Source organism: Rhipicephalus sanguineus, chromosome 1 (genome assembly GCF_013339695.2).
Source record: "Rhipicephalus sanguineus isolate Rsan-2018 chromosome 1, BIME_Rsan_1.4, whole genome shotgun sequence".
In the NCBI taxonomy this organism is placed as follows: Eukaryota; Metazoa; Arthropoda; class Arachnida; order Ixodida; family Ixodidae; genus Rhipicephalus; species Rhipicephalus sanguineus.
In genome coordinates, this window is record NC_051176.1 from 77,116,779 (window position 1) to 77,138,488 (window position 21,710).

The window sequence follows — 21,710 nt, forward strand, 5'->3', positions numbered from 1 at the left end:
CTTTGGCTAATAAAAAGTGAGTTAATTCGGTTTTATATGGCGCAGAAGCACCTGATAATTGCTTTTAAGGCGCAAGAGAACACAATCACAAGAAAGGACACGGGACAGAGTGCCTTCTTGTGACTGTGTTCTCTCGCGCCTTAAAAGCAATTATGAACGTACACAAACTCGACCAACAAGAAGTTCTCTTAAAAGCAGCTGAGGCTATGCTGATATTTAAAGTGTCAACAAGACACTTCAGCACTACCTCTTGCACATGATGTACATGTATTTTTTGTTGCTAAAATTCACAAGGACGTGTTTTTACAAGCTGACTAGGTCATAGTAATTATAGAAAATTTACAGCAAACATTCTGAATTGGAAAAGCAGTTTGCAGACTGGTGTGATCAATCGTGTGCACTATATGCTTCCTTATAAATGAAAAAAAAAATATTTCTGTTAAAATGTTGCCCCTTTGTTTTGAAATGCTAGTACCAGCATTTGGTGTAAGTTTAGTTGGCATATAGTAAGTTTCAGCCAAGCGAAGTTGAGTCTAATGTTCAGAACTGTGTTTAAGCAATGCAGAATATTAAATCAGTCTTTTTTTAACTGTGTCAGAAATGGATTATCTCCATATTCCATGGAATTCTGGTCAAAAATATACCAGGAAAACGGTGGCCTTTTTTTCAGACACAGCATATTTAATTTGGACGTCCACAGGACATCAAATCGACCACCTCTGGGCTTCCACAGATGTGTCTGGGACATGCATTGGAGAATCGAGAATATCAAGAATATCCAAACTGTATTTCAAATGCGATACTAGATGTCCAGAGGATATGCATATTACTTGAGTGTGCAGGGGAAGAAGCATTATTACTACAGAAGATTTGCTGGTGGCAAATTTTGTGATGAAATATACAGAAGTTGTAACATTTGCTGTCAATATGTGCTCACTTTGCACCTAAAAAGGCTATGTTCATGGCAATCAAACCCCTGTGCTCATTTCTACTTAGCTTTGGGAGTTGCATGATAGGAATGTGTTAAGCTCTCTATCACAGAATTGCACACAGTGTCCGGAAGACTTTTGCAGTGGTTCACCTGCAGTTTCTCTGCAAAGGTGTCGTGACCAAGGTGATCGTGCACTGACCGCTGCACTGATTTTGCTAAGTTTTCACAAGATTGCTTTTTCTGGTCTACATCATCCAATAAAACCCTTGGCATCATTGTTTGCCTTGCCCGTCCCAGCTTTTATATGCCTACAGACCAAAGCAATCACCTCTGTTTCAGCTAACATCTTCAGTGACTTGGTGCAATTAGACGGTGTAATTTTCATTTTTGCTGGACCAATTGACATGCAATTCAGTTGTACACTCTGAACGATCTGATCCTGTTGCAAAATGTTGGCAAGAACAGACAGCAGTAATCATAAAATTTTCTTTTAAAGTTCAGATAAGTACACAGGTTGTTGTAGTGGCACTGATCAGACTTTTCTGTTTTGCAGATTGAGCGGGCACTTCGGCCTCTGCTGAGACTTCGATGGCAGCCCAGAGCAGGGCAGCGATGCCAGCAGCACACTGCCACTTTCAAATTACCACAGGATATTGGCATCGGTGGATACTCCCTTCTGGTAAGTGTGCAGGATTTGCAAGCACCTTTCATGCTGCAGACTTTTTTTTTTGGTGCATTCTAGCTGTGTCGTAGGGTTTCCGGAAAATATGCCCATCTGGTAGTCTGTTGTGGCACAATAAAGTTTGGCACCAACTGATATTGATAGTAGCAGATTACTGTATCGTTTAGGCTATGGCTTGCTGTTGGGCTATATGCATAGCTATTTTCTAATTGCCATCACAAACTGTAACACAACAAAACATAAGGATACAATTAGAAGTAAATAATACTGAATGAATTGCCACAAGGTTATTTATGCTATATATGGAAAACTGTTTACAACGTGTTTTGGCTTAAATATTGCATCATCCTTGATATTCCTGTATTAGGTGTGAACGTTATTACTATTATTATTGCTGTAAAAATTATTTCAAGTTATTTTGTTGCATAAGCTTTATGACACTGTATATGGAGAAGAAATGGGTGTGTGTTACAGGTAGTTAATGGCAATCAAACCATGCAGGCACAGTTGATGTGTTGTTTGACTACCTAAAAAGTGGCTGCCTTTCAAAAGCAGTACATGTGTATGTGAATTGCAGCTTTGTGTTTCTGGTAGAACCAGCCTTGTGTGATGTTGCTATGTGTGCCACACCATTTTCCTGAGCTGTCGTACTGTCGCTCTCTACAAACATTCTGTTGTCCTACAATATAACAACTGAATTGCTGGCATTGGTGGCCATGCAGATTTTGCAGTCTATATGTAATAATGAAGCAGTCCCAGCATCTTAATCAGTCTTGCAAGCTACAGGCCACCAGGCTACAGTTGGCAGTTGTGTTGTGTGTGTCGTGTTGTGACTGGTTTGATAAGGCATAATGAGCAGATGAATTACATGCTCTAAATAAAGAAGCTTGTGCAACCTGAAGCAGTCCAAGTGCTTTGTGAGTGGCTTGGTTTTGTAGACAGTGCAATTAGTCACATAGTCCTTCCATCCTGTTCCACTTTTGGGTGATTATGCATGATTATGATAATGTTAAAATTAAGTCGATAAAAATGTCATACTTCTGCCCAAAAGGCAAAGCATTTACTGGCAACTGAAATACTGTTTAACAACATCGTGGATGTTCATAGTTGTGCGTATAGGCAATATAAATTGCAGTAAACATAGGCTTACTAATTAAAATTACAAAGATTGTGTCACGCAGGCAAACACAAACATCTGATTTGATGACCATGAACACTCAGTGCACAATGTTGGCATAATGAAGAGCAGCAGCGGCAGCAAGGAGCTAGGGAACGTTTCATGCTGCCTCTCACTCGAGTGTGCCTCTGAGACTTGACACTGCACAATTTTCAACAGTAGATGAGCAGGAACACAGTGTGCATGAAGGCACTAGCCACCCCAGCTCACTCTGGCCTTGGCACCTACCACAGATGATATCCAAGGTATGGCGTGTGGCCCACGTATGCACTCAGCCATATAGCCATGCACAGCCACAGCGGAGCTGGAAGAGGACATGGACGTTCACCCTCCATGCCCCCTTTTAGTGTATACTGGATTTCCCAGCATCTGGCATGCGGGAGGATGGCATGCATAAAATCACTGTCCTTTCAGCTCACCCTCGCATGATTTCTCTCACACCCACAGCACGCAGTGCACAAAGTGCAATAGGATCTTATTGTGCTTGGACTTCATTATAAACATCATGGTGGCTGCAATGACCAAAATTCACCTGGAGTGTCTGTATCACTGGTATTGCAGTACAATATGTTTGCAATGCTGGATTTTACCTGAATTGCACATAGGTTGTGGTAATCTGTGAACCGTGTATTCTTAGCACAGTTGTCACCGTGTATGCCTCACTGTGTGTGCCTTAGCACAGTTGGAAGGCACTAGACCTGTCATGCTTGCCCAAGCTGTTGTGCATCCACTTCGCATTAAGATATTTATGTACAGCCTTTGTAAAAACTGTCCAGTCTGGCACAAGTGGACCTAGAGCGAGCTCAGAGCAATGCTGGAGTGCTCCGATAATTGGTATGCGCTTAGGCTGAGGTTACTTAGAGTGAAGAGGTAGCTCAGTGCTAGTAAATGTGGGTGTCATGCTATCTGTTAAATAGTAAGTGCACCATTTGCTTTCGCTCTCATTATCTCTTGCCCTTCTTTGCTCTCTGATGTTGCTTGTCTTGGAAAGCGATTGAAAGGCTGTCACTGTCGGAGAGATAAAGAGAGAGAGAAAAAAAAGGAGGGACAGTCAGAGAGGTCAACCAGAATTATAACATCCAGTTGGCTACCCTACACTAGGGGGCTCCAGGCATGGTGGCGCCACTCTGCATATTTATTGTGAAGGCTGCACTTTTGACTGAACATCGTCGTGTGTCATAGTTTCGTGGCGCCTATTCTGAATGGACAACCTTGTATGTCTTATTGGCTCTTGTTAGGGGCCAAAGGTTTAACCTGCTTGAGTCCTCATTGGTCACCTGGTTAATTTGCAGATTCCACAGGCACCAATGCTACTATAGTGGCCTAAATATCAGTTTGTCTCAGTGAAACATCACAGAGACATATAATTTTATAAAACAACAAAGAAGTATGAATTGAACATAAATAAAATGAAGGTTATTAAATGAGGCTTCGTGGTCTGGTACGGCCAGTGGAAAGCTACTTGTGCTTTTCTATAAGCTATGAAATCTGCTTACAAAACTTTAATATATTTGTTTGTAAGCATTGGCTCTGCTGCATAATCTAAAACATTGCTGGAATTAAACCTCACCCTTATACACGAGTGATGTTATATCTTGTAGAAGTCACAATGTACATCCTTACAATTTTTCAACAGGATTGTGGGAGCGCTGTGCGTGGGATATGGTAGCGTCTAATATTCTCGAAAGGTAACGAGATCTGCCGACGATGCGCAAGCGCACAATGCACACAGAACTGCGAGCACCATCTGCTGTGCTGTTTACTTCAATGTATCTTTACGTAATCTTTAAGTAAACAGCGCCGTACAACGGAGCACATCGGAGAAATGGTCAAGAGTATGCGCATGCACGCTATGCGCAGCCAAGTTCAGGTGTCCTCGGCTGTGCTGTTCTTTCTGCTAGGCGCATTCAATACCGGTGCTTTCTGCTGCATTATCTATCCCTTTGTTTTCTTTTTTTTTATGAATGCCATACACATCCACCTGGAAAGCGTGAGCGTCAGGTGGCCGAGACATGCCCACTGATGTCGCTCTCTTTAGGCATCAGCGTAGCAGACGGTGCTCGCAGTTCAGTGTGCTTTGTGCACTGTGCATCGTTGGGAGCCCTCATTACCTTTCAAAAATATTAGACGCTACCATATCTCGTGATCAGCGCTCCCACGATACTGTTAAAAAATTGCAAGGGTGTACCTCTTTGCATTGGATCTTTTAGTGTATTCATGTTGGAGCAAGCTTCTGTGAGCAGCAGACATTGCATGAACCAAGTTTGTGTTTCCTCTGTGCTAGGACCAAATATTTTATTCAATTCAGTTGGTTCTGTTTAAGTTCATTTAGTTGGTCCAAGCAGTTATTGTGCCTGCATTCTAGCTACAATTTTTTTTTCTGTTTTTTCATTTGTAACTACTGTACTGCTTGCAGTGGGACAGCAGCATGTATCATTAAATTAGAAAATTGTTAGACTTTTTTGTGTTTTCATTAAATAGCAATGAAAACATTCTGATATGCAGTCGAAATCATATTTACCAACCTTTCCTCTTATCACTTAATATACGTACAAGTCCATTTCAACAGACCCTGGACTATCTATTCTCCTTCACCAATGTGCAATGACTACCTACCCAGTCCAGCCTAATAATTCATGAGTACCAGAGCCTCAGCACAAGGCGCCTAACCTACCCTCATCATCACAATATGGATGTTTTTAAAGCAATCTGAAAATGTTGCGCTGTGCACCATTAACCTTTTCATCTGGTTCACGCAGGCCATCCCCATCGCAACCTTTGCCCTGGGAACATGGCAGGTGAAAAGGCGGAAATGGAAGTTGCAGCTCATTGATGACCTTGCCAAGAAGACGACGATTCCTGCTGTAGACCTGCCAGAAGAGTACTGTGGTTTTTTATCTTAATTGTTCCCAAGCTGACTGCCACTCCAGCACATTGATGATTTCTGAAGCGTGCTAAATCTGGTGTAGTGGGATGATACCAGAGTACCCTACCCCTTCTTTTCCAAACCGCATCCTATGAGTTAGAATAAATATTTAGTTTATGATAGTTAGTCTCTTGTAGGCTGTACAGATTATTAGAAAAGATAAGGGACCTTAATCATGACTAGGTGTGGGTTTAACGGGAGCAAATGTTCAATGTGATGCTGTTTGGGTTTTGATCTGTTATCATAGAGAGCAGCTCCATTAGAAGGACATGTTTGCTGAGCGAGTTTTGCAGCTAGTGGCAGCAGAATAAATCTGAGCCAGGTAACATGAAGTGTGTGGGTGGATGGTGAAATACTTGCCCCTGGCCAACCAGCTAGACAACCCGTAACACATCTAAATAGTATATATCCAGTTTTTTTTTTAAGATTTGGTACCAGGATTACAATGGTAGAGAGTGAGGATCAATGGAGGTTGTCATATGTGGAATTTGCACATGGCAAAAATGTAAGGCAGCATAAACAAGCAAACTTGGAACATAACAGTCACGTAGGATGCATGGAGGGGAACTGACATTGAAAGGCAGAAAGGTTATGTCATAGCAATATGTGGCACTACATTAATAGAACTTTACCGTCATCTATTTTCACTGTGGCAAAATGTATTAAAATGAAATGAAGGAGCTGGTCTGTGGAAAGGTCTATACTATGGAGCACTATGAAAGGTACTAACGTAAAATCCTGAGCAAGCGCCCCTACCCGAGAAAACGCCCCTACCCGAGCAAATGCCCTCTCCCCTTTTTGAGATGTTTGAAATATGCGCCAATGGGACCAAGCAAGCCCCCCCCACCCCCTTTTCTCCCACCATTTTTTTTTTCAACCTGTTCTCCGCTACAGAATCCTGCAGCAGCGGTAACCAGGAACCCAAGTTCAGAGAGTCTTTAGATATGAGGACAATTTCTTAGTACTTTTACAGTGTAGTGCCTCGGGCTTGCATTCTGAGTTGTCACAAATTGTTGGAACATTTCAAGAACGTCTTTCCCCCTGTCATAACACGTGAAATTTTTCACGAGGATTCTCTCCAGTTCATTAAAAACACTAAAGGTTTGCGCATTCAATACTGCATTTAATTAGAGGCACGGGTGTGCATTCTTTATTCTTAGTGGCTCTTCCGCCACCATCTTGAACTTTTGTCCCCTACCGAGCAAGGCGCCCCCCCCCCTCCAAATCTTGTCCGATTATCTTTCACCGTAGGGTGGTGCTATCAGCGTGCTCGAGATTTTACAGTACTTCAGTGGAAATAAATCAGGAGCCTCTCCGGATTTTTTCTTTTTTTTTGCATTCTTTGTGTGTGTGTGTGTGTGTGTGTGTGTGTGTGTGTGTGTGTGTGTGTGTGTTTGTGTCTGAAATGGCCTGTAAGACTTACTGCATCTTTTGTCAAACTGGGATGTTGACAGTTGGACAGTCTGTAAAAAAATTCTTACTCTTTTTTTATGTCTTGCATGTCTGCCAGATATACAGCTAAAATTTGTATCTAATTTCTAATGAAAGATCTAGCACTGGATGATGAGAACAAAGAGGGATACAGGACACACAATGCATTACACATTTATTTCGAGAAAGAACATGGTCTTATACACAAGACATGATGTGGTGCGCACACTAGACTCCAGGTAATCAATTTTCTTGTCAGGTAGTGAGAGGGAGGGCATGCATACACATTTGTCACCTAACTGTATTATCCCCATGGCTTCGATTATTTCTCTAGCACGTTTATCCGCTGTCCAGCCACTGATTGAATGTGCTCTTTAAATTGGCCCAAATCGGCTCACATAGGAAATCTCTGCATTGAATGGCAACATGACTTAGCTTTAAATGATGTCAAATGGAGTTCGGAGCTTTTCCCAAAGCTACAGACAAGCAGTAGATGCCTTCTTCACTAAATAAACAAAATATGTAAGGTTGAGCTGGACTCACCTATATATTTTGACCAGAAATAACTTGACAGGTTAGTCTCATCATCTGCACAAAAACTGCCAAGGTATAATTTTTCCAAAAAAAAAAAGAAGTAGTAGTAGTGTCTGCAATCTTCTTTTGTTGTTCTGTCTGAGTATTAATATACTATTCCTATAGGACAACATTAGTAGGGAGTTGTGTATGCATGTTCCAAAGAGCAGCTTATGTATGGCAGCACACTGTCACACACATGTCCAGTGAGACCACCAGTGATTAGTGGCACTTCCATTGGAATACTTGGCTTCACACACACGCGCGCGCGCGCACACGTGCACGCACACACACACACACACACACACACACACACACACACACACACACACACACACACACACACACACACTCTCTCTCTCTCTCTCTCTCTCTCTTTCAGAACCGTTGTTTGTTTGGCTATAAATGGTGCTATCAGTCTGTGTGGCTAAAATTTAGTCTCCATATGCGGATTTGTCATCCTGGAACAAACCAAATGCTTGTCTGTAAATTTCATGGTACCAGTGATATACTTGTGAAATCTTTTGTTCTGATTGAGCCATCCTCTAGGAATGAGCCCTGTTATCTTCGAGATGGTTGCATATGCTTGAATCAGTGGCCTTCAGGCATAACAGAACCTCTAGCCAACTTGAAGCTCGTAATGTCTCTTTGTGCCCTACAGTCTGAGAGAGCTGAACAACATGGAGTACCGGCAGGTGAGGGTTACAGGCACCTTTGACCACGAGAGGGAGATGTACGTGGGCCCACGGTCATGCATCAAGCAAGAGGAAGACTCCGAGGAAGGTCCACAGAAGAGGAGAGGTGGCATCATCTCTGCACCAGGACAGACGGGATACCTGGTCATCACACCATTCAAGCCGAAGGGCCGAGAGTGAGTGCTCCTGCTAATGATGGTGCGGTCTTTGAGCTCGATATCTGTCACAGCTTAAACAGAGATTCCAACTCATCAGTAAATCTTAGTGCGTCCAGTGCACCTCTTGGTTCTGTGGTGACATAACAGGTTTAGAATACCGTGAATTATGCTGTGTTTTTTTGTTCCCCCACTTTCACCCTCATTCCCTTCGAACTGTATCTCTCAACTTCTGTCACTAGCTGTGAGCAGCAGACTTGCCTGCTGTCATGCTGTCACAGCCAAAAAAAATCAAGTGTACAGAGTGTCATAAGCAAATGAAAACTAAACTTATCCATTAGATTATGCTTGTTATTGATATCATTGTTGGGTCCTGCATTTAGATGAGCATTTGAACTGTCTTGTGGCCGGGATGGAGTAGGGGGGCATGTGGGAATAGAAGAGAAAAGCTTACAAGTAGAGAGAGAAAAGTTAGCACGACAAAAACATATAACATGCACATGTGCGAGAGCATGTTCACTAGCCATTGACGTTTCACACTACTGTCATGTGCAAAATGGGACATTATGGTGGCATGTTCTTTGCTTCTGATCTGCAGATAAAAATGCATATATACTTTTAAGCCTAAAAGGCGAAACAGTCCAGTTGCAAGAGTTTACAGTGATGGTGCAGTGTACTGCTGCTAAAAAGGTAATGTGTTACTTGGGACATTCATCTATATACAATACAGCATAAAGCTCTAGTGTTGTCCACACCTTGTTAGCAGAGTCAGAACTCTTGCTTATCACGCTCCATGGCCCAAAGAAAAACCCAGTAACAGCTGTGTGCATTGAACTGTGTGAATGTAAAACATGTGCTTCATTCTCTGTATGTCATTTGTTACTGAAGTACATTGTGCATGTGATGGAGCTTTGTCTTGCTCTGTATAATTGCTAGTGCAGAAAATCTCGATGTGTAGGGAAGAAGACTTTTACAAGACTCATGAGCCCAAGGTTGTGATTTTGTGTCAACCGTCAGTCAGCATTTTGATTTTGTCTGCTCTAAATGGTCTGTCAGGTACATTTAATAGAATTGCAGCTTATTTTTCTTGTGGTTTTAAAAAGTTGTAAACTTTACAGTACTTTAGCATTATTTTTTCAATTTTTCGCAAAAAGCTCCAAGGCTTAAGTAAAAAAATCTACAGTAAAACCTCACCGTAAACGTTTCTTCGGGGATCACAGAAAAAGAATGCATGATCTGGAAAAATGTAGCGTCCATTAACAACCGCCTGAAACTATTCTGAAACAGAACTAGTGTAAGTGCAAGGAAAAGGTAAGAAACAAGAACATATCAATGAGGTTTTACTATATTTCCACCAGTCACTTATATTTTTCATTTCTTTCAAGTACAACGAATTTGAGTTGTATTAGTACTTTAGCAGCTGCCTAAGGAAAGAATCTCTGCATTTTACATGTGTTTAAACAGGAAGAGCCTGAGCTAACACTTTTTTTTTGTACTTGCTCACAGAACAGGAGGCATGATCTCGTAGTGCCCTGATCAGATGTAGTTCTATCGCAAGCTTTGACATTGTTTTGTGTTGCTATAGATTAACCTTCTTTAAAAAAGCTAGCATAACGTTCGGTCTGCTCCTCTCATCTCTCTCTCTTCGTTTTATTATCATGCTTGCTAACATTTCTCTAAACAGAATGTGCCCAATAAAATATCAAAGATTCAATGGCACTGGTTATAACTGATTCCTGTAGTTTTGTATAACATATACAAGGCCTAGAGTTTGTGTCTGTGGTACTACTGTGTGATTCTTCCATTTACAAATAAACGTTCACATCCACTGTTTACGAGAAATTCTTCATTTGAATAGTGAAGGATGAAATGGAATAAGTGCGCTTAGCTTCTGAACATGCATACCACCAGGAGCACACTGTTCTGAAAATTGACACAAAGTGCGACACTGCATTACAACATTGCCCTCAAATTCCACCATCAAGGCAGGCGACGGCAAATAATTGACACCTTTCAGCAGCTGCTTTACTGTTCAGACAATGCCTGTGGCAAGAACAGATGTGTAAATCATGCACATCGTGGTCTCTTGGTTATGCTTCGAAAGCTCCAACCAGTATTGGCCACTGTGCATATGGCATGAAATATGCAGCCGCAGATATTATAAAACAGTACTTTGGCTGTGTGTGTCTCTCTCATTGCCATAAATGTGATGCCAACCCTCCTTTATCTGTCCACCCTGTCATTCCTCCAATTGTGGGGTAGCAGGCCAGAGGCACATCAGGCCAACCTCCCCAGCTTTCTCCCACTAAAGTGCTTCTCATTAAGGCACCTCTCTGCCCCTATTGGTTTTAACTTCTCTGTTTGTTTTTGCCTTAAAGCTTTACAATCCTCGTGAACCGTGGCTGGGTCCCAAAGTCTGCATTACCACCCCATAAGCGGCTACAAGGGCAGGTATGTAAAGGATCGTTCTCACGTTTATTTTTATTATTATTATTATTATTATTATTATTATTATTATTATTATTATTATTATTATTATTATTATTATTATTATTATTATTATTATTATTATTATGAGCTTGTAGAAGAACAGTGCTGCATTTCAGTGAGACATTTTGTCTTTGTGCATGTGTGTTCCCTACACTGGTTATTTCAGGTAAATCAAGCCAAGGGTTTAAAAATGTCGCATGTGCATTACAAAAATGCAACCAACTAAGCATAGGGAACGTTAGGTCGGCCAGGTGGTGCTACTGAGCTTGAGCAGCCAGCGCTCTCTCGGGAGAATGAATAAATTCCATTTGCCTCTGTCGTTGCGCTTGTCATTGACAATGTGCTTCTGGAACATCCACGTGCCTCTCGCGCTTGTTATCTGGATGCCGCCACACATGCGCTGTTTGATTAGGATGTATTACATTTCAGTAACAGTGCAGTTTCAAGAAAATATCAGGCATTGAAAGGTAGTTTTGTGGTGCCAAAGTGGTTAAAGGAGAGCAGTTGCTCAACGTGTCATGGAAACTTTTTTTTTTTTCATTGTGTGAAAAATGTGCCAAGCTCTGTGCTACGCATTTCTTTTGTTTTCTGCTGGAAGTTTCTCGGTATCTAGGTTACATTTCTCTTTGCTTTGGTTACAGTCCTTTCTAGTTTGTTTTTTTGTTTCTATGAGTGCACAAGTGATGTACATTTTTTAAAATTTTTTACGCGACTTACGTGCCGCTCTTATTGCAACAATGAGTGTTATTTTTCATTGCTCTCTCTGAGTATTGTTTTCTTAGTATTGTTCTATTAGTTAATAGTTCGTGACTTATTTTTCACTTTTTCTGAGTATTGTTTTTGTATTATTGTGCTGTTAGTTAATAGTTAGTGTTATTCTTAGTATTATTTTGCCATGTAATTCAATTTGTTTCACCGTCTCACAAGTACGTTACTGTTGCACTTTTCAGACTCATGTATCGCTTTCTTTTGCATTTCTTTTAAATGCGAAGCATTTCTTAGCGAACCTCAGGCACTTTGGGCGTTTCTATCTATCCATCCGTCCGTCCGTCCGTCCGTCCGTCCGTCCGTCCAATCCGCCTACGTCTGCGGTCTGCGCGCTCTCCTGGTCGTTTCCATAACATCTAATATACCAAAATTGGCATAGCAGGGGATCAGTATGTTGAACGTGATTGATTCACTGGTCATGACATGAGTAACGCGAAATACCTGTCGCGTACGTCATGAAACTCTTTCTCTCAGTCACGTGTGGCACATACCTGCATACCAAAGTTCAAGTTATGCGGGTATGTGCCACAGGTGATGAAAAGTCTCAACCAACACAGTAAACGCGAACACACACATTGACACGCAAGGAAAGTGATAATAATAATAATTGTTGGGGCTTTAATTTTGACCATGTGGTATTCTTTAGCGTGCACCAAGATCGCACAGTACACGGGCATCTAGCATTTTCCATTCATCGCAATGCGACCGCCGCGGCCGGGATCGAACCCGTGACCTTGGGGTCAGCAGCCGAGCACCATAACCGCTACACCACCGTGGCGGACACAAGGAAAGTGAGGAAGCTGAAGAGAGAACAACCCTTGAAGACACTCAACTACCACGCATTCGTTCACGTGGTCTGCAACGTGGACCACGTCGATTACGCAAGAACCGGGGTCAATGCTTCCTACAATAAACCTGCCGAGAGAACCAGGCCTCTCATCATTACCGGTGGCTTCAACATTGACTTATCAAGACCCAACAAGGCCTGGTTCTTATACTACGTGAAAGAAGACTTGGATGTGGACAGGGCATCAAAAGACCTGGCTGCCACGTGCAGGACAGGAGGCCTCATAAATAATTTCATCGTAAGAGGCATCCAGGATTTCCACCAGCAGTGCTATACCTCACACTTCACTACACTTAGACCTCTGGTAGCCGCGATCACGAACGGATCCGATTAACAAGTTCGGTCCAGCTGCTGGTGCTCACTGATCACGGTGATAATGACCTTATTCAAGAACTGTCAAGAACCCCTTCTACACATACACACGGGTTCATGAAATGTGCGTGCGTTCCCATCATAACAGATAAGTATAAGCATAACAACTGTAACGCAACTGTAACAACTGCAACTGTGACTGTACCGTACGTACAGTGTGCCTGCGTATGCCACCCGGCTGTGTGTATATCCAGGCGAACTTTGCTGAATGAAGCTTAGTTGCGAGTAACGCCTGTCCTGTGCATTTGTGTTTCTTCTTTGTGCTGTTCGAATTCGCGCTATCTAGTATTGAAGAAAATAAGCACTACATATCAGCTTACCGCGTCTGGTGATGGTAACACCCATGTTGCTGTTGGCATCGTTACGCAGCTGTAAACAACTGGTTATATAAAACATATGCGACTCTTCAACATATGAGTGTGTTTATACCACTTCCACATTTCTCTAGCGTCATTCCGTAACGTTTCGCTCAACATGAAAAATTATGCCACGGTCACAATCCCGCGCATGCTTCGCATAACATCAATTCCCAGGGTACGTGGGATCTGCCAAATTTTTGTGATGCTCCTCTTACTCAATTTTCCCCGTGGAGCCTGTAAGGTACTTGTAAATAAATAAATAAATAAATAAATAAATAAATAAACATGTCTGCGAATTAGAGCATGTTGTCGATGATGACGCTGCTTTTGTCTGTGCAGTGTGCAGTTCGTGATATAGTTACCATAGTATCAGTGACATAAATCTCTGAGTAATCATGTCAATTGCAACACCTTTGTTACTGCAGTGATACATCCTCAAAGTTGTGAGCAAAGAAACTGGCATACTCCTGAGTGCGTGTGTTTTATGCGAAATTTGATATATTTGACACAAGAAATCTGTGGTGCAACTTGTTTTTTAATGCATTGATGTGTTTGAGAATAAACATATATTTAAGTCAATGCAGTTTGTGGATGTAAGAGCTGGATTATATTGCACAGTTGTCGGTGGCATGTCTCTGCTCTTGTGCTGTGCAGGGGTGTAGCCAGAAATTTTTTCGGGGGGACGGGGTTTAACTATGCTTTACGTACGTTCATGCTTCCGTTTGTGTGTGCGTGTATATATACACATGCAAAATTAAACAATTTCGAGGTTGGAGGGGGATCGAGCCCCTTCCAACCCCCCACCCCCCTTGCTATGCCAATGGTGCTGTGGTTTGTATAAGGTTATAAAAAAAATGCCTTATCTCAAGTCAGCTGTGCTGATTTTAATGCCAGTTAGATCGTCCTTACAGCGCACTTGGTCAACCTACCCTCAACAGCAACTGTCACGTGCACATGTATGGTCGGCATTAACCTTCAGTTCAAGCATCAAGCTTGAACTGATGGTTAATGAATTTCATAAAATGTTAAACTTCATAAAAATGAAGAGCCTTAACAGCCCAATGATGACTTTTGTTGTGCTTGTAGTTCAGCGCTGAGGCCATGGAATGCCTTGCTCAACAAATGAATGCTCAGGATGGCATTTCATCTTTCACACTCATCACTGATTACTTATTACCAGAAGCCATGCGACATACTTTGATACCTTTCTTGTATGTCTTCCTGAACAATGTAGACAATGAGCTTAATGGCTGTGAGTGGTTCGGAATCAAGTGAAATGCCTCCACTTGATCTCCCATTGTTCACTTCTGTGCAGTTATTAGTAGTGTAGTGATAAATACGGTTACCATAGAGAACGATGAAGAAGACGGTTGTTGTGGTTGGTGCTCGTGCCGGCTCCGTTTCGGGGAACTGACTGCTGTCCCGTCGCTGTCTCGCCTCTAAGACGCTCACCGTACCTGAACTATTAAACGCATACTATCAATTGGTGGAGGTGCTGGGTAGTTCACCCTGGAACTTCGTTCTCGGACTCTACCTCCCGCCTCGTCGATTCCTGACGACATGGCCCAGCAAGCTGCTACCCCAACCCCATCTCTTACCTGTTCCGGCATGCCAAGACAGCGGGATCCGGTGATTTTCAACGCCTCCGACGAGCAAGACGCCGAAGACTGGCTATCTTCATATGAAATAGTAAGCGCGCACAATAAGTGGGATGAAGCCGATAAACTTGGCTACCTTCACTTCTATCTCGCGGGTGTGGCACAGCTGTGGTTTAACAATCACCAAGCTGACATTCCTAACTGGTCGTCCTTTAAGACACGCTTCGCGGAAGTATTCGGCCGACCCGCTGTTCGCAAGCTCCGCGCCGAACAGCGCTTGCGCGGCCGCGCGCAGCGTTCTGGTGAGACCTTCACGTCTTATATCGAGGATGTTGTGGACCTCTGCCGTCGTGTCAATCCAGACATGTCTGATAGTGACAAAATCCGGCACATTATGAAAGGTATTGAAGACGACGCCTTCCACATGCTTGTTGCCAAAAACCCCCAAACTGTCGCAGAGGTGGCTCAGTACTGTCAGAGCTACGACGAGCTGCGGAGACAGCGCATTTCTACGCGACAGCCGAGCTTCGACACGGCCGCAACGTCTGCATTAACCGTTGGCGCTGTTTCTACCGACCAGACCACGTTAATGCAACAGATACAGCAGTTCGTCCGCGAAGAAGTGGTGCGACAACTGTCTCTTGTGCCTTACGTTCCGGCCAGTGCGCATACGCTGACCCCGACGCTCAGACAAGCGATAGAGGAGCAAGTCTCTGACGCTCTCCCTTCCACCTACCATCCTTCGCCTACCTCCGCACCTCTGACTTACGCTGAGGTCGCCAGACGACCATCGCTGTCGCTACCACTCGTCACGGACCCTGCTCGACAGGCTAATGCCTTCTACGCAACAAGTCCGCCTGTACGCCCGGACCCGCCCCCTTTTCGCCGTCCCGCACCACCGTCCTCCAATCCTTGGCGCACACCCGACAACAGGCCGATCTGCTACTCCTGCCGTCTCCCTGGCCATGTCGCCCGTTTCTGTCGTCGTCGTGATTTCCGCCAAGGTGCTGGCGAAGAAGGGTACGGCTACTATCGTACAGAGCCACCTCAGTCGAGTTCCTTCCACCCCACGTCGGACACGTCATCGTCAAGTCGTCGCGGCTTCGACAGGCATCGGTCACCCTCACCACGGCGCCGTTCCATTTCGCCTATGGTTCGTCGCCCGCCACCCGTCCCAGCGGAAAACTAACCGTCGCAGTTCCCGAGGCAAGAGCTGCGCTCATATCGAAAACTTCAAGGCCTCGATTTCTACCCGCCAACGAAATAACTGTGTATATTGATGGTGTAGCTGTGCAAGCGCTCGTTGATACTGGTGCTGCTGTGTCTGTGCTGAGTGGTGAACTGTGCCGCAAGTTAAAGAAGATTACTATTCCGCTTTCCGACGTCTCTCTCCGTACGGCAACTTCGCACCACATCCAGCCTTCTATGGCGTGCACAGCTCGGCTAGTCATACAGAACGTTTTGTATGCAGTTGAATTTGTCGTATTTTCACCATGTTCGCATGACATCATCTTGGGCTGGGACTTCCTTTCCGCTCATCATGCCGTCGTTGACTGTGCGCGTGCCGAACTAGAGTTGTCAACGATGTGTGAACTGCCGCTGTGTCAAACGCCGATGTATGACGGGCCCTCTGACCAGGCATTATCTTCTCGAGTCATCGTCGCTGCGGACACTCACATTCCTCCTCTGTCCTCTGTTCTTGTGCCACTCTCTTGCGACGGCGCGCCCTCTGTCACTGCCCTGTTTACACCCTCCGAAGCATTTGGCTCTCGCAAGAGCTTCCTTCTCCCATTCGCAGTTGTCACTATAGAAAACTCTTGCGGCGCCATCTATATCACGAACCCGTTTTCTTCCCCAGCCACCTTGTTCCACGGCGAACTAATAGGTCACCTTGAGGAAATAGTCTCTGTTTACTCCAGTCACCTGCCTGATGGCTCGACAACTCCTCACGTCAACAGCATTACCTCTGATACCACTACCACTTCATCTCTCGAGCCATTCCTTCCATCGATTGATTCCGGACTCCCCCCTGCTCAGCGTACGCAACTCTTGGCGCTACTTGATCGCTTCAAGACGTCATTCGACCATAACCAACGTTCTTTGGGCCGCACGTCTGCCATCGTTCACCGCATTGACACCGGCACCCACGCACCTTTGCGCCAGCATCCGTATCGAGTCTCTCACGCTGAACGCCGGGTCATCGACGAGCAGGTGAGCGACATGCTTCAACGTGGCGTAATCCAACCTTCACACAGCCCTTGGGCCTCCCCGGTTGTGCTGGTGAAAAAAAAGGACGGCAGCATCAGATTCTGCGTTGATTATAGACGTCTTAATAAGATCACGCGAAAAGATGTTTACCCGCTGCCCAGAATTGACGACGCTCTCGATTGCCTGCAAGGAGCAGAGTTCTTTTCTTCTTTAGACCTTCGATCGGGCTACTGGCAGGTTCCTATGAATGAAGCCGACCGCCCCAAGACTGCATTTGTAACTCCTGACGGACTGTACGAGTTCAACGTGATGCCGTTTGGCCTCTGTAATGCGCCTGCCACCTTCGAACGTCTGATGGACAACATCCTAAGAGGCCTAAAATGGAACACGTGCCTGTGCTATCTGGATGACATCGTCGTTTTCTCGAAGGACTTCGACTCCCACCTCACTCGCCTCGCAAGCGTCCTCACTTGCCTTGCGGACGCGGGACTGCAGCTGAACTTGAAGAAGTGCGATTTCGCCGCACGCCAGCTTACCATCTTAGGGCACGTTGTCAGCAAGGATGGTGTCCGTCCCGATCCTGCCAAGCTTCGCGCTGTCGCTGACTTTCCCAGGCCGTCTACACTAAAAGAACTCCGTAGCTTCATAGGCCTTTGTTCGTACTTTCGCAGATTTGTGCGCGATTTCGCGACGATAATCGCCCCACTCACACAGCTACTTGCCGACAACCAAGACATTTCGGCGTGGTCTTCCGCTTCCGACAAAGCATTCGCCTCTTTACGCCATCTTCTGACATCCCCACCTATCCTACGCCACTTTGACCCGGATGCTCCAACCGAAATCCACACGGACGCTAGTGGAGTAGGCCTCGGCGCTGTTCTTGCCCAGCGTAAATCTGGCTTCGACGAGTATGTCGTTTCCTACGCCAGTCGCACTCTCACTAAAGCAGAAAAGAACTACTCAGTCACGGAAAAAGAATGCCTTGCCATCGTTTGGGCAATCACGAAATTTCGACCTTACGTATATGGCCGCCCATTCGACGTCGTGACTGATCACCACGCTTTGTGCTGGTTATCGTCATTAAAAGACCCATCTGGTCGCCTAGCTCGTTGGGCGCTCCGTCTTCAAGATTATGACATCCGTGTCATCTATCGGTCAGGCCGTAAGCATTCGGATGCCGACGCTCTTTCTCGTTCGCCACTTCCCCATGAGTATGGTGTTGCGTCTATTTCGAGCAGCGATTGTTCATCTCTTGAACATGCCGACATGTCATCTGAGCAACGCCAGGATCCATGGATAGCCTCTCTCCTAGAGTATCTGTCTCAGGCGTCTCCACATACAACCAACCGCTCGCTTCGACGCACTGCTCGCCACTTTAAAATCCGTGATGGCCTCCTGTACCGCCGAAACTATCTGTCTGATGGCCGCAAATGGTTGCTGGTAATTCCTCGCCATCTACGTTCCGACGTTTGTGCCTCCTTTCACGCGGATCCGCAATGCGCCCATGCTGGCGTGGTGAAGACATATGCACGCCTCCGGATTCGATACTACTGGCGCGGAATGTACCGCTTTGTTCGGCAGTACGTCCGTTCATGCTCCAAGTGCCAACGACGGAAGAGCTCTGTGCACACGACCACAGGTCCACTCCAGCCACTGCCCTGTCCCTCTCGGCCGTTCGACCGCATAGGGATCGATTTGTACGGTCCCCTACCGTACACACCAGATGGCAACCGCTGGGTGATCGTCGCTGTGGACCACCTCACGCGCTACGCTGAAACTTCCGCGCTTCCAGAGGCCACAGCGCGTGAGGTCGGCTTGTTCATCCTTCGAAAGCTCGTTCTTCGGCATGGTGCACCTCGCGAGCTACTCAGTGACCGCGGACGTTCCTTCTTATCCGAAGCCGTAGAAGCCCTCCTCCGCGAATGCAACGTTGTCCATCGAACTACTACCGCATATCACCCGCAAACCAACGGGATGACCGAGCGCTTCAATCGCACACTCGGCGACATGCTCTCCATGTATGTTTCCGATGACCACACGAATTGGGACCGCATACTGCCGTTTGTCACGTATGCTTACAACAGCGCCATTCAGTCTACTACGGGGTTTTCTCCGTTCTTCCTGCTTTATGGTCGGGAACCTTCCTCATTCTTGGATACTATTCTTCTGTACCGACCGGACCCCTCAGAAACGACGACTCTAGCCGAAGCCGCCACTTATGCCGAAGAATGTCGGCAGCTCGCACGCTCGCTTACCACGCACGACCAGGCCCGCCAGAAACACTCTCATGACCGAAACTTATCTGCTTCGTCATATTCACCTGGAACAATTGTGTGGCTTCGCGTGCCCTCATCTGCCCCCGGCCTTTCCGCAAAGCTCGTCCCTAAGTATGACGGTCCTTACCGGGTCGTACGCCAGACTTCACCGGTCAACTACGTTATTGAGCCTCTTCAGCCACCTACGGATCAACGCCGCCGCGGGCGCGAAACTGTTCATGTCGATCGATTGAAACCTCACTACGACCCACCAGTATTACCTGTGCCATAGGTCGCCAGGATGGCTCCTTTTCTGCCGGGAAGTGATTGTAGTGATAAATACGGTTACCATAGAGAACGATGAAGAAGACGGTTGTTGTGGTTGGTGCTCGTGCCGGCTCCGTTTCGGGGAACTGACTGCTGTCCCGTCGCTGTCTCGCCTCTAAGACGCTCACCGTACCTGAACTATTAAACGCATACTATCAGTAGCTTGAAATCTTCAACCCCTAAGCGCTCTGTTCTCTTTCCATTCTTTACCTCTTTCTTTTTTTCTAAATACAATAATCTGAGATTTGATTATGCGAATGTGGCTGGTGCAGAATTCACAACAGCATGACACGAGGCACTTGGAAGGCGAAATTGGTGAGATGCGCAACAATGTGGCTTCCGCTCTCACTGGCATCAAAGGGGCTTAAGTTTGTTTTTTATGCCTGTGCTATGTTGCTATAAAATTCTCAGTGCATCATTGACATACTTTCAGATGTCATTCTTTGCTTCTCTGAGTATAGTTCATTACATACATTCTACAGAATGAAGCAGCGAACATTAGTTGATGCTTGGTGCTCCATCTTGGATTGTTTATTAGTATATTCCTTCTTTGCACTGTAAATAGCGCTTTGTCCAACCAGCTTGGCTGCCACTTTTCTAAAATGGACAGAACACTTTCAAGTTTTCATTCTTTGTGCCACTGCTACTGAATTTAGTGCGTCACTCTTTCGTATACAGCAGCTCCTGTAGAAAACCATGTTGATCCTTGTGTTCTGTCTCACTTCTTTCTTTCAGATAGAGGGTGAGGTGAACCTGGTCGGCATAGTGCGCAGTCCAGAAAAGGTAAGGACATAACAGCATATGGTCAGCCTCAAATGAAAGATAATAGACTTCATGAGCATCTTTGTTTGCAGATGTCTTCCAGGAATGTAGGGGAAAAATTATGTACCGCAAAAGCCTATAAAACCCTTTTGAATACCAATGGTAGGCAGAAGCGTAGCCGAGGCAACTCTAGTAATTTTCCTCAGTTACCAGTTTTGAGGACATGTCCATAAGTTTTAGTCGGACTGAAGGACAGGCGAGTTGTCAATAAAACTAAGGATCCATTGTTGCGTAGCACACAAATGGATCAAACACAAAGGAAGAAGACGGGACAAGCGCTGGTCTAACAACTGAAAGATTTATTTGAAAAAAATTCAAATATGTACAGGAAACGCAAACCACACACATGCTTACAAGCAATCAATGAACAGAATCTCTTCTTCTGATAATGACACCGACGGCTGACTAATACAATTGCTATCACACTTGCCCATGTGGTATGCTTCGGCAATCCTGTTTCGTCCATTTGTGCGCTACCCAACAATGGATCCATAAGTTTTATTGACAACATTTAGGTACTAACAATGATGTGAATTGCCTAGGCTTGGGCGAATATTCTATGTTTCAAAATATTTGATTGAATATTATGATGTTCGATATTTGCTTCGGCTCGAATTTTAGTATTCGAAAGTATTCAAAACATTTACCGCTTATACCTTGCCTGAAAAGGTAGTTTCACTACATTAATACACGTGCAGCCATGAAACCACCCTTTCAGGCACAATGCGCTCTGCCGCGAAGTCACGTCTGAAGAGGAAGTCACACCTTACATTATTACACTCATGCACACACGCACGCACACGCACAGAGATGCACACACACACACACACACAAAAAAACGTGCACCTCATGGCTCCAAGTGCTCGAACTGCGGGTCACTTCGTCTTTGCGGCACTGGCATGACTAAAAAATATTAAAAAAGCTGCGTTCATGTGACCAGGACTCTGACGTGACCTACTGACATCAGAGTCCTTCAATCATTGAAGGACTCTGCTGACATCCAGGGGAGCGAAAGCCATACAAGGTTGATACTTGTGACGCACTGTCTGAGCACGAAGAAAGACGCACAAAAAAAACACACATAGTACACAACA

The 21,710-nt window shown here is 45.0% G+C and overlaps 1 protein-coding gene across 1 annotated transcript in view; it reads left to right on the forward strand.

Moving 5' to 3' along the window:
- The window catches only part of LOC119393183 (surfeit locus protein 1), a 37,864-nt gene that overhangs the window by 3,954 nt on the left and 12,200 nt on the right, over window positions 1-21,710 (forward strand). The window contains exons 2-6 of the mRNA XM_037660025.2: window positions 1,485-1,610; window positions 5,550-5,671; window positions 8,382-8,591; window positions 10,949-11,021; window positions 20,530-20,577. Of these exons, the coding sequence (XP_037515953.1) occupies window positions 1,485-1,610; window positions 5,550-5,671; window positions 8,382-8,591; window positions 10,949-11,021; window positions 20,530-20,577 (579 nt within the window). The remainder of the gene's footprint in view (window positions 1-1,484; window positions 1,611-5,549; window positions 5,672-8,381; window positions 8,592-10,948; window positions 11,022-20,529; window positions 20,578-21,710) is intronic.